At 36.7% G+C, this 12,387-nt stretch overlaps 1 protein-coding gene across 1 annotated transcript in view; it reads right to left on the reverse strand.

Moving 5' to 3' along the window:
• Positions 1 to 4,573: 4,573 nt before the first annotated feature.
• Positions 4,574 to 12,387, reverse strand: part of LOC111875590 — a 185,833-nt gene continuing 178,019 nt past the window's right edge. Inside the window, exons 8-9 of the mRNA XM_023871939.2 lie at positions 8,073 to 8,292; positions 4,574 to 6,129 (exon numbers count right to left, since the gene is read on the reverse strand). Coding sequence (XP_023727707.1) covers positions 5,901 to 6,129; positions 8,073 to 8,292 — 449 coding nt within the window. The 3' untranslated portion in view covers positions 4,574 to 5,900. The remainder of the gene's footprint in view (positions 6,130 to 8,072; positions 8,293 to 12,387) is intronic.

Below are 12,387 nucleotides of genomic sequence, written 5' to 3' on the forward strand. Positions count from 1 at the left end.
TTGTGGTTTCATTCTGGGTACAGATGGTCAGATGTAGGCCCATCTTCCCTATCCTTCAAGTGAATTCTATATTATTTAGTGCCTTGATATTGAATTTTCTGTATCAAACTTTAGTGTTTCTAGCTTACTTCTAGTCAGTCTCTCCATAAATTTTGGAATCACAGTACACTCCCTTGAAATATTAGGCATCAGGTATACCCTGTCACTGACAAACTCTGCCTTTTTAACTGCTGACATAATTCTCTTATGTACACGTACAAAAATCTTGCCCAAGTGTATGATTCTCATTCCCATTTCCATAGAAGAATGTAGAATTGCCTGCTGGTTCACTGCCACCCCTGTTCCATAACCTCCTGCATTCCCACTAAATCCAACTTATACTTCTATGTTTCTCTTGCAACTGCTGTCAGTGAACCTGCCATATAGACTCCTTAGATGCCATGTGCCAAATCTCATATCCATTTTCCATTGCTTAGGTCAATCTAAAGACTCCATCTAAGTCTGAAGCCTGTATAACAATGTCTAACAAGATGCTTTTCATGGTAAGTTGTTAGCCCCATGCCCAAACCCTGGGCTGTTGGACCACCCCTTGTCGGCTGTCCACAACTATTCAGTGTAATCGCAGCTACCCTCCATATCTGGAGGCTGATTCGGCCATCCTCAGCCTGATGATTTTCCACATCGTGATGACAAGGGACCCACTTTCGTTTCATAATGTGTAAATCAAGTAATGAGTTTGAAGCTTGAATCAGTGTAGAAATTTTAAGAGATAAAAACCTGAAATACAAAGTGTGCCTGTGATACAGTAAGTAATAAACACAGTGCATATACAATACTATATATTATTTATTATTAATATCTGCACATGTCATAGTATGTTTAATACACATTGTATGGTGTTACATAAGACCTTCATTACAAATGCTTCACTTTATTATATACTGTACAATGTATTATAAATCCATTAAAATTACTGGGTCATTGCATTTCTTAGAATTTGTAGAAATATAAAAACAATTATTCTTATCTCCATTTATACAGACTTTTACACAGTTGAATAAATTCTAAGTGCAGAATGATACTTGTTGAAAACATGTCACTGCCAGTATAATTCAAATTTAACTTTAAAATGAATACCTCATGACAGTATGGTAGTTTAATACTACACTGCTTTTTCTCAACTCTCACAAAGTCATATACAAAGAAAACCTTAATCCTTTCTGTGTTTCTGCCTTTACAACATTAAACAGAGGTCTTATGAATTGCACTTCTTTCTCATATTTGGCTGATATTTGGAACTACAAGGAAATGGTGTTCCTTTTTAGAACACTGTTAATGAGTTGTGTATGTTTGTATATCTTCTGACATCAATATCATAGGTAAGTGACAAACTTTTTCACAGTATAGGAGAAAATGATGCTCATATGCACATGCATGCACACACACACACACACACACACACATTTCCTCTCAAGCCAAATATCCATGCTACAGAAATATACCTTTTTAATTTGTGAATGAAGTAATAGGAAAAATTAATGAGATATTGAATGGTACTTTTTGTTTAAATATATTAAAAATGTTGTTATAACTTTTGTGCAGAATATTTCCCTTACTCATTTTGAATGTAATTATAGTTACAAGATGTAAAGAATATTACTCATATATTCGTTTTTTTAAGAAATTTAATGATGATATTTGTAACTATAATAATTAGATGTTTCTGAAATGACTTCAGAATACAAAATTTAAAATGTTTTGTGAAGTTAATCTTGGTAAAGCAACCTTGTTGAAGCTGTTGTTATTATGCACCTGGATGCTTTGTTTTTTTTATGAGTTTAAAAATGGTTTTTGATACAAGTCTGTGGTCTCTATTATGCCACCAATTCCTCAACTGAGGCATCAAAAGAATGTTATAAAACGAAGATACCTTAGAATTTGATTACGCATTAATAAGGAAATCTTAGATTCCTTTACATGATAAATGATAATAATTTAAATCATATACGACTGGCTGTATATCTTATTTTGCATCATATGTGACATATCTGCACATCATTCATTGTCAGAAAAATTTAAGTATAAGATAATACAATTTTGATTTGCCAGTCCCCTCAAAGGGTAAACTACTCTGTAATTGTGTGTGTTTGACACACATCTTGATATCTGAAGTTGCTTCGACATTAAAGAGCTACCTATCCATATCACTGGTTCAATCTAACTAGTTGTTATCTATCATTAAGAACACTATTTTCCAGCACCTGTTAGATAATTATCACGATTGTTGCAACATATTTTGTTAACTTTAAACTATACTTAAATTTTTCTAATCATATTATCACGTCACTCTTACATTATTGCTTATTGCTTTTCCACTTCACACATTCCACTCATTCTATTCTAATGATGACATTCATTTCACAGAATAACACACAGTACATGCATTTTTTACTTATCTATGCTAATTCTGACTTCATCAATCAGATGTTAAATCTAAGTGTTATAAAGATTGTATAATGACCACTACAAAATATCGCATAACCTACAGAATTTGGCAACATTGTTACAAATCTTTTCAACGTAGAAAAGTTACACATGACAATTAGAACCCGAAACACAATTACTACCCTTCCACTGTCATTCACAGCTATGTGCAGATGCTACAGTTTAACTTGATGTTTGTTCCCATTTGCAACTTAATGCTCTTCCAAAATCATGTCTCAAGGACTGATAAAAAACATCAGAACATTCTCATAGATGGTTTCCATTTCACTATACATGGAAAGTACCAGTTCTAATATGAGGAAACTGTTATTGAAAGTTTTTTAACGTTTCCTGTTTTACCATATTCCTCGAAGAAATTTACCTTACTTGCTTTGTTACTGCCAATATTCACAGCCAATGACAATGTTTCATAAAGAAGTAATTTACCGTTAGAAGGAGCAGAGATGGAACTCGAACAAGGCAAGGGAAAAGGGGTCCCAGGTGCGAATGATCTGTGAGTATAGCAACCAATCTGGAAATGTTCTTAAAGCAAAGATAAAATCGAATGTAATCAACTTTATTTAGTTTTAATCCAAAAGTGTTTTGAAACCTTAACATTATGTCAGAAACTGACTCAAACAGAAACAGGAACATTGTAAATTGCTGTCACAACTTTACTTCTTGCATGTACAAAATGGGGACAGGACATAGGTCTTGCTTCATGAAATGTTCTCATTTGTTTATATTACTGCTCAATCTGTTAGAACACACTAAAGCGAAAGAGAATGTTTATACATGTCCCTAATCTTGCAGAACCACATCCATTCTTTAATTGAAGGAATGTGCACAGCAAGACGTACGGTGTACTGACACTAGATTCCACATAATTCGGGCTTCCACATGGATTATAAAAATCCAGTTTCCCTAACTGCCGAATGGTAGTTAACATGAGTAACACTGAATCACTAGCCCTTCTTGGTTGGACCCCCCCAAGCCAAATATGAAGCATATCATCTGTGCTGAAAACCAATTTCCAGTACAGTTTTTAATTCTCTCTGTGTTCCTTCCATTCGTTATAGTTCCTCATTTTAACCTATACATATGAAACTATACCTGAGAAAAGCGGCCTCCATAGTCTAGTGGTAACGTTCCCACCTCATGACTCAAGGTACGCGGGTTCAAACCCGGTGGAGGTGGTTGAATTTTTAATGGCAGAAAAATTCAGGAAACAAGTCCTCCAGGAGGGACTTTAAGCCGTGGGTCCCGTGTCGTAGATTTACAGCACGTAAAAGAACCTCATGCCTCTAGGAGGCCTCTGAGCTAAATTAGGCCAAAAAGTTTCCCGCCCAAATAGTTTCCAGTGCCTCCGATAGATGGGGAAGTATTAGGTACCACTGCCAGAGGAGGGATGACCTCGCTGACAGAAAGGGACTAATTATTAGATACCACTGCCAAGTAGGGGGTAGAAACCTTGCTGGCAGAAAGGGGCTAAAGTATTAGGTACCACTGCCAGAGGAGGGACTAACTCGCTGACAGAAAGGGACTAACTATTAGATACCACTGCCAAGTAGAGGGTAGAAACCTCGCTGGCAGAAAGGGGCTGATAGCGAGCACCAGTATCGGTAGGGGATGGAGACGGTAGAAATTAGAAAGGGGGATGTACAATAGACTATCAGTTGCGGTGCATGGGGAAACCCACCCCCTCAATACTGAATCACAGAATACCTGAGACACGTAAGAGAAAACAAATAAATGGGACAATAGGAATGAAAATCCAAAGAAGGAAGTGTATAATGTAAGGCAGCTGCATGACAATCATAAAACGAATAATGGATTATTAAAAGTAAGGAAGAATGGGAGTCAGATCGAGACTAACATAACATGTCAGAATATGTCAAAAAATCTCATGAGGAAAAAGCGTTTGATTTCTGAAGAAGAGACAGAAGGATTAGTAGAGAGGGCAGGCAGGAACATGTAATTTAATCGACAGAAGAGGAAGTAGTTATGTGTTGAGAACTCCTATTTATATTTTGGTGATTTTAGGCTTCATTCCCAGTTGGAGACTGCTATACTCCCAGGTTTTCCATAGTTTTCTCAGTCCCCCCAGACAAATTCAGAAAAATTTCCTTAAAATAGGCCATGATCACTTTGTTTCACATTCTTCTTAAGTCATCATTCAGAGTAGCTCTCCCATTAGACACTATAACTTATAGTTGAGGAAAGATTGTTAAATCAAGTAAAATATAAGTAATAAACAAAAGGAGAAGAAGGTTTCAGCCAAGAAAGTTGTCCTGCTATAATCATACATAATATTTGTTACACTGTGTTATGTAATAGAATTAGTTACATGGGACATTACAAAAGCAGATCTGTGCTGTTAGAAATTGCCAGACTGATATTCACTTGTCAGACTTCTTCGCATCTGCCACTAATAGCTTCTTTCATTCTTTTCCAATAAAAACTTGAAGCCAAACTGCATTGTTAGTATGTGTTTTACCTCTTACACTTCTGTCCTTCATTCCTTGATTTTAAAGAATATTAAGTTCCTTATTGACAAAAACTTCTATTATTATTACTGTTTGGTTTTTCATTGATATTCCAAACCAGGATCATGTGACAAGCCGGTCAAAGGCTTCATGACCTGAAGGACCAGTGGGATATGTTGGTGAGATTACTGAAGTAATGGTTAATTGTGAAAACTATCAGTATAATTAATGTGCATATAGTAACAGTCATGGTTCTTCCTACATTGCCTTTAAACACCCTTCTCAGACGTAAGTTCAAGATTAATATTAGAGAAACAGAAACAATAATTAACAGTATATCTTGTTGCAAAACTTTGGATTATTTATCTTTTAAAGCTGATGGAAAATCTGCTTGGTGTGTCCAGAAAGGAAAACAATAACTGCTAATAGATATAAATTATTAGTATGGGTGTCACTAAAGCTGTATATTCCTATCATTTTTAGGAAACGTTCTATATATGATCAGGTCCTTAATCAGCAGTTATACAGAACACAGAAATGAGGGTGCCATATATTACATGCTGACATTTGTATCACTTATGGCCAAGGTACATTTCCAAACACATTTTTCTACATCCTGAACTTCTGAGGTCAAGTCCTTTTCTACCTACTAACAGAAACAGGAAGTTTTATCACACAGTGATGAAGTTTTTCTGCATCTTATGTGAACCTGCCATTATCTGAACAGTTTACAGTGATGCAAGAAATAATGTAAGAACCAAAAGACATTGGAGTAATGATGCATTTGGAGTATCCCAGATAGTGTGTGTTATGGGACAGTTTCCACTTTATTGTTTTGAATTTAACCACAGGTTTGAACTATCTTTCTTTATTATGCCAGATATCACTGCATTCTCCAAACAACACATATTTATATTTTACAGCTGTTGATCACAATTTTCCAGAATAGTGTGACCCAATATTTGAAGGTGGACCACGATTCTGATGGTGGTGGTGAGGATGTGACAGTGTGGCAGCCTTATGTGAGCCCGGTGCTGAGTAGCGGCTGCCTGGTCGTGAATGCACAATAGCATAATGGTCACTGTTGGTTGAGATGGATCTTGTTGAGTTCATGGTAGACCCTCCAGATGTGTACCCAGGCTTTCCATTAAGGGAGTACCTGTAAATACAATCACATTTTCAGACACAGTATTAGATGGTCGACAGATTACTTATTTGTTGCAGAAACAGGCTGCTGATAAAGTATTTCTTTCATAAATCTTTTTGACATATCAATTAGGAGTTTTGAAATTTGGTGGGGGATCAGGTGTAAGCAATGACTCAGAACTGTGATTCATGTTCTTTCAGTATTCTCGATTTAAATACTAATTTATGTTATTTTATGTGAATAATGGGTTTAGGACAGAAACTTCGTAAAATTCTTACAATGGAAAAATAATATGAAAGGCTGTAATAAATTAGGCAAGACTAAAAGTGAATTTTAGTGTAAATAAATATTTATTCTGTAAGTAAAAGGAAAGATGATTACAGAGAAAAAATATTGGTTTGTGTTAACAGAATAGACGATGAGAAAGCCTGAGAACTTATTCTTCAGTAGAATTAAGGGACTCTACAGGTGCAAGAAGATCATTTAAATTGGGCACAAAGTTTGAATAGACTTAAAGAACTTAATCAATAGACTTTATGGCATAGAAAGTGGGCGGGATGAAGGTAAATTTGTCCCTGTGCTTAACTAATTAAGCACTATGCCATTAAGACATAGGGGGAGTGAAGGCATAGACCAACGTTTTCTTGACCTTGAATGGGAAATTATGATATAGAGATTAATATTCTAGGCTCAGGTTATAATGAAGAAAGGATTCAATTCAGCTGTTGGAAACTCTTGCATAAAAATTAGATGCAGGAAAATGTGGAAAGAAATCATCTGCAGTGGTTATTAGTAATAAGATGGAATTTGGATATGAGGGCATATCAAATTTATCCCTGATATGTAACAGAAAAGAAAAGAAAGCAAAAGCCATATGTTTTTCTCTACAGTATAATACTTTCCCTCATATTCTTCATATGGTATTTTGTTCCGTGTATCACTGAAGCCATCTTCTTGGTCAAGCTTAACTTCAGATTCAAGTTTCAAAAGAAAAATTATTTTTACAAAATGAATAATTATTCAGATTAATTCTGACAATATTCATTGGCACAACTATACTACTGTAAAATAAGAAATACTTGAAGTCCGATTATCTGTGGCTGCCAGCAGGTTAAGTAAATAAAACTCTTAAGAAATACCCTCAAACTCTTTGGGATTTCACATTAGTGGCTATAAAGATTAGTGTGTTTTGAAATGTGAAGCCATGTAGTCTTGTAGAAATCTACTGGAATACACAGCATCACGTCCCATATTATGATACCCTTTATACTATGAAACTGACTTAATTTCTTTCATGTCAAATGTGATTATTACAAGGACATGAGTCTTTTCCAGAAATATATAGTAGCTTTTCTTCCATTACAGATGTCAAAGGTATATTGCTTTAACCCAAGTTTATGGAGCCTCATTTGTAAAAACGGGGTACAGTACAATGGTTTTAGTGTAATCAAGGGGTCCATCTTATCCCTTTAAATTAAGAAAGACTGGATGCTAGGAAACATTTCTCTCTGTGCAAAGTGGCTACAGAGTCCCTTTGAAAGTCCAAACAGAAAATGTTGAAGATCTGAAAACAGCCTTCACATGCTGATTTATGATATTCAGCCTTCAACATCAAAGAAATTGTCTAAAAGAACACAGAAATGAATCAAATGGTGTTTGGAGAGTGGAAGACAACATATATATATGCTGTAAAGTTGCTACAAAAGGATTTCATGGCTGCTCTGTAGAAGTCAGCCCCAAAATGTGAAGAGTCTCAAAAGTTATCACACATAGATCTATTCTATAACTATAAGAAATATGATTCTAAGAAATTTGAAAGCTTAAAAAAAGAAATCTTTACCATAAACAATGGGACTAATATATTTGAAAGAATCTGAATATAATCTCTTATAAATTGCACGCTTCTTAGAAGTTCTGAGCTGCTAATGAAAATTATCTCTATGGTGGTTTCTTACCTAGATCCATACTGAGAGCCATGCCAGCTCCTATAAGGGTCATAATCCTCTATTATGCTGGGTTCCTTCTCTATGACTTCAGTCCTAGCACAGGAACATGTCATTGCAGAGCAGAGGAAGATGTTGATAATGAGCATAATGAGGAACATGATTCCAAATGCTATGCACAAGTATAGTAGCCAGGGTGGGTTCACACCGCCTTCACACAGTCCCTGAATACCTGCAACACAAAATTAATGTGACAGGTCACTGAAATCACTAAACAAAATAGCTTGCCTTTTTATTTACTTTGCCACATAACATTCATCAATTGGGCAGGTTCATGTATGGTAATGTACCTGGTTGAAATCTTTGCTGGGTTGTCTGCTATAATGTTTTCATGATTCCTCTCAGTTCCTCCAGATGAGTGCTATAACATTGTGATCAAATACGCCATGATCACTTTCTTCCAAGACCTTACCAGCCCATTGTCCATGATCACTTTTTGTCTAATTTAACTCTAAATAATTCCTCTAAATGAGGGTTGTCAAATAAAATAATAACTTATGCATAAATGAATGTATTCAGGACAAAAAAGTTTTTTTATGAAATGTTATCACTGAATCCCTGGTGGCTTTTATCTCAAGATTCAAATAATACATAGGTTGGATAAAAAGTAGTGGCAACGACTCTGTAGTTCTGAAATAACTTTATTACCTGAGGTAAACACATTCCTTCAATATAATCGCCCCCCATGTGTACCACCTTCTGCCACATTTGTGGAAGGCGTCATACACCATCAGTGCGTCCACTTCTGTTGATGTCCAGCAGCGACCTCCCTACAGCACAAATAATCTCCTCTTTTGTGTTTTAACGTGTGCCTCACAGTGGTTCTTTCATTTTGGCAAAGAGATCACAATTGCACAGACATATATCAGGTGAGTATGGCGGATGTTGCACTGTCTCCCATCGCCAGCAGTGAAGGAGATCCTTGGCAGCATCAGCAGTATGAGCCCTTGCATTGTCATGAAGGACGATGGGGTTTGTTGCCAACAAGTGTTGTCGCTTTCTCCTGAGTGCTGGATGAAGATGATTATGCAGGAAATTGCAGTAGTAGGCAGCGTTTATTGTCTGTCGTTGAGGTACAGTGTGGTGCAGTATCACTCCATCAGTGTCATATGCCACAATGAACATCGCCTTCACATTACTCTGTGCAGGGCGCACTTTCTTTGGACGAGGAGAGCCAGGATGCTTCCATTCATTTGATTGTCACTACAAGCGCGGTTCGTGTGAACGAGCCCAAGTTTCATCCAGAGTGAAGATCCTTCCAAGGAAGTCAGCACCTTCCCTCTGGTACTGGTCCAAAAAGTCCTGTGCAATTGCATAATGCTGCCATTGTTGCACCTTGGACATTGTATGGGGTTTCAGATTTGGAAGAATATCTATTGGACGATCACTCTCTACGCTCACAAATACAATTATTCACACTTATAACGTCTTTGGACGTTTCCTCTTCAATGTTACACTCTTACACAGTTAATCTCGGTGAAGTGTCTTCTGCTCAGAGCTCAACTGTCCTTCACTCTCGTCGAAGCTAAACTAAACTGGTCTCCTGTCTGATACAACTGTTATATCCTACACTCAGACTGACTAGGGAACACCTTGTCGAAGGGTTAATTTCGCTCACTGCTATGCAATGAATCTCTTGTTGCCACAGGAATACCTTTCGTTACAAATAACGGTGGAAACTCCACTGTTAAGACTCTCATCTCCTGGTCAACGATTTCCTAGGCATCGCTGCCTAGGAATTGCTAGCTGTTGACTAGTGATGGATGTCTTATAGTCCGGCTTTCAGGCACCACGTCATAGTATAATTTATTGATTCAGACAAGCTACTCAAACTAGACATAGTTGACTATTGCCTGCTTGTCTAGAGTTAAATTATAAAGTTATAAGAAGTAAGTACTGCACAAAACGCAGAACGTGTGACTTACAGTTTTAAATGTACCAACACGCGCGTGTCTGTTGTAACATGTTGCGTAATTCTGTATTCATTATTTTTCGACAGAGAATATCCTCTCTAAAACGTTCATTGTTAAACATGATTCTGATGTTTATGGTTCCGTTGCTATTTTTGTTGCAAAAAATAATGTTTGCTAGATAATCATCATTGCCAAGAGGAACGTTTGAAGACTGTTGCATAAGTCATTAATATTGAAGTCCTCCCTAACCTTGTCTGCAGTAGACTTTGAGTAGCCGCTCTTTTCCTTGTGTTCCCCTTAGGACATCTCTTATTACAGACCTCCCTCTTATGCCGCTCCTTTATCTTTGGAGAACTCATTCCGGTTGAATGCATCATTAATCGTCACACAGTTCTTTCTTAAGTAAGCATACTGTAAGCTGGATGGGACGCTCAACCACATTAAAGACTTCTTTTAAAACACATGAGTAGCACTATCATTTAAACAAATTCCATGTGCTTGCTCATCAAGGCTTAAATATGTCACTTATACTGATTACCTTAGCATGAAGTTTACACACTTGACATCATTGTGGGTCTGACATGTGAAGAAAAAAATATATAATTATACATATAAAGAAGGAAGTTAGGGACAGGACCCTTGGGCTTCCATGGCATGGTTTTGCTATTTGTCGTCACGTCCGTGCCAACTCTTGGGTACATAGGAACTTGGGGGGGGGGGGTTAAAGCGACTGGAACATGGAGCTTTAATTTCACTCTCCTATGCAACTTCACCACTTGGTGCAACAGCATGGAAACGGAGTTTCCTTTACCTCTTAATCTTTATTAAATATATGTTTGTTCATAAGAAATTTATATTTATTAATTTAAAGTATATGTAATGAATGGAATTCCAAAACAAGGTAAAGGCACACTGCCTGCATTCATAGCTGGTTCTAGATGGGTCAAGATATGATTTCATTATCTTATTTATTGTAGATGCTGGGGGAATGTGGGCTGGATTAATGTCTCTCAAGTTTGAGACCTCTACGATGAAGAAGAAGTCAGGAGGCTTCACAGATTCAAACCGTCAGAACTGTTAACCAGATTTGCTATCTAATTTTGTAAAGACTTGCTATTTAATTTTGTAAACTAATTGACTGTAATTAGTTAAATTACATATAGAACGAGTTCATTGGAACACGTTCTTCATGTTAAATTACATTTATATTTATACTCATCATAACTAGTACTTATTATCCATAACAGCTGGATAGATTGTATAATAAATTGGAGAAATAAAAAAAAAGTTTGAGACAAGTGGCGGGTTTGTGTGAACACGGTAATGACCTTTCTCGTCCCTTAAAAGGTGGGAATTTTTTTGAGAAGTTGAGCTTCCATTAGCTTCTCAAGGAGGAATAAGTTCATATAGAGTTAGGCATTTTAGGCATGGTGTATAAAACGGTCAATTGCTGAAAAGCCAGTTGCACTGAAATACCTTTTTGATTTCTTCTTCTTCTTGGCACTACAGCCCCAGTGGGCCTAGGCCTACCTCCATGAACTTCTCCGTTCACTTCGGTTTTTCTAGATCTTACACATTCGGTAGGGATCCTTGGGCATGCGAAACTCTTTGATTTACATTACATATTTCAGTTAGCTGCCGAAAGGATTGATTAAGATGAAGTTTTTTATTCGTGTATTGCTTGATTTCATGATGTTTCAACACAAAATACACTTACTTTATTTTGGTGCTTCAATTTCAATTGATTGTAGGAGTAAAGAGACATATGACCGTTACAACTGGTACAGAGAACCTAATATCGATATAGTATGATTGGCTAATTCTTTGGTTATTTAATGACGCGTTTTCAACGACGTAAATTATGTAGGTTTATTGAACGGATAGTAGCAAACTGTGGGCTAGAAATGAGGTGAAAGAAAGTAACCGAGGCCTAGTTTAAGACTATATAGCATTTTTGTAAACACTGGGGCAAATGGGGAAACATGGAATTGTCGGTTTTTGGACTAGATTTGAAACGAAGACTTTCTGAATAAAACTGAATATTAACCACTCAGCTGCGAAGTTCTGTAATATATTGCGCACTTGAATAGCGACTAGTGCTTGACGGAAGATAGCCAAATTGTGTGAGAGGATGGATAGACACAGCGCCGGATTTACGGTTGGAGGCGGGGGGCCCGAAGCAGTCAAAATGTGGAGGTTCAGCAACAACAAATTAAGGTTACAATTTTTTCTCCTTAGGTCTTAATAACTAGAAATACAGACTTTCCGTGATTTTAGAGAAGAAAATCGCTCAGTAAAATCTATGGATTCTATATTTCTATTCTATGAAGGCCTCGGGGCCACCGCCCTGGTCA

This window comes from Cryptotermes secundus, unplaced genomic scaffold (genome assembly GCF_002891405.2).
Source record: "Cryptotermes secundus unplaced genomic scaffold, Csec_1.0 scaffold50, whole genome shotgun sequence".
Classification (NCBI taxonomy): Eukaryota; Metazoa; Arthropoda; class Insecta; order Blattodea; family Kalotermitidae; genus Cryptotermes; species Cryptotermes secundus.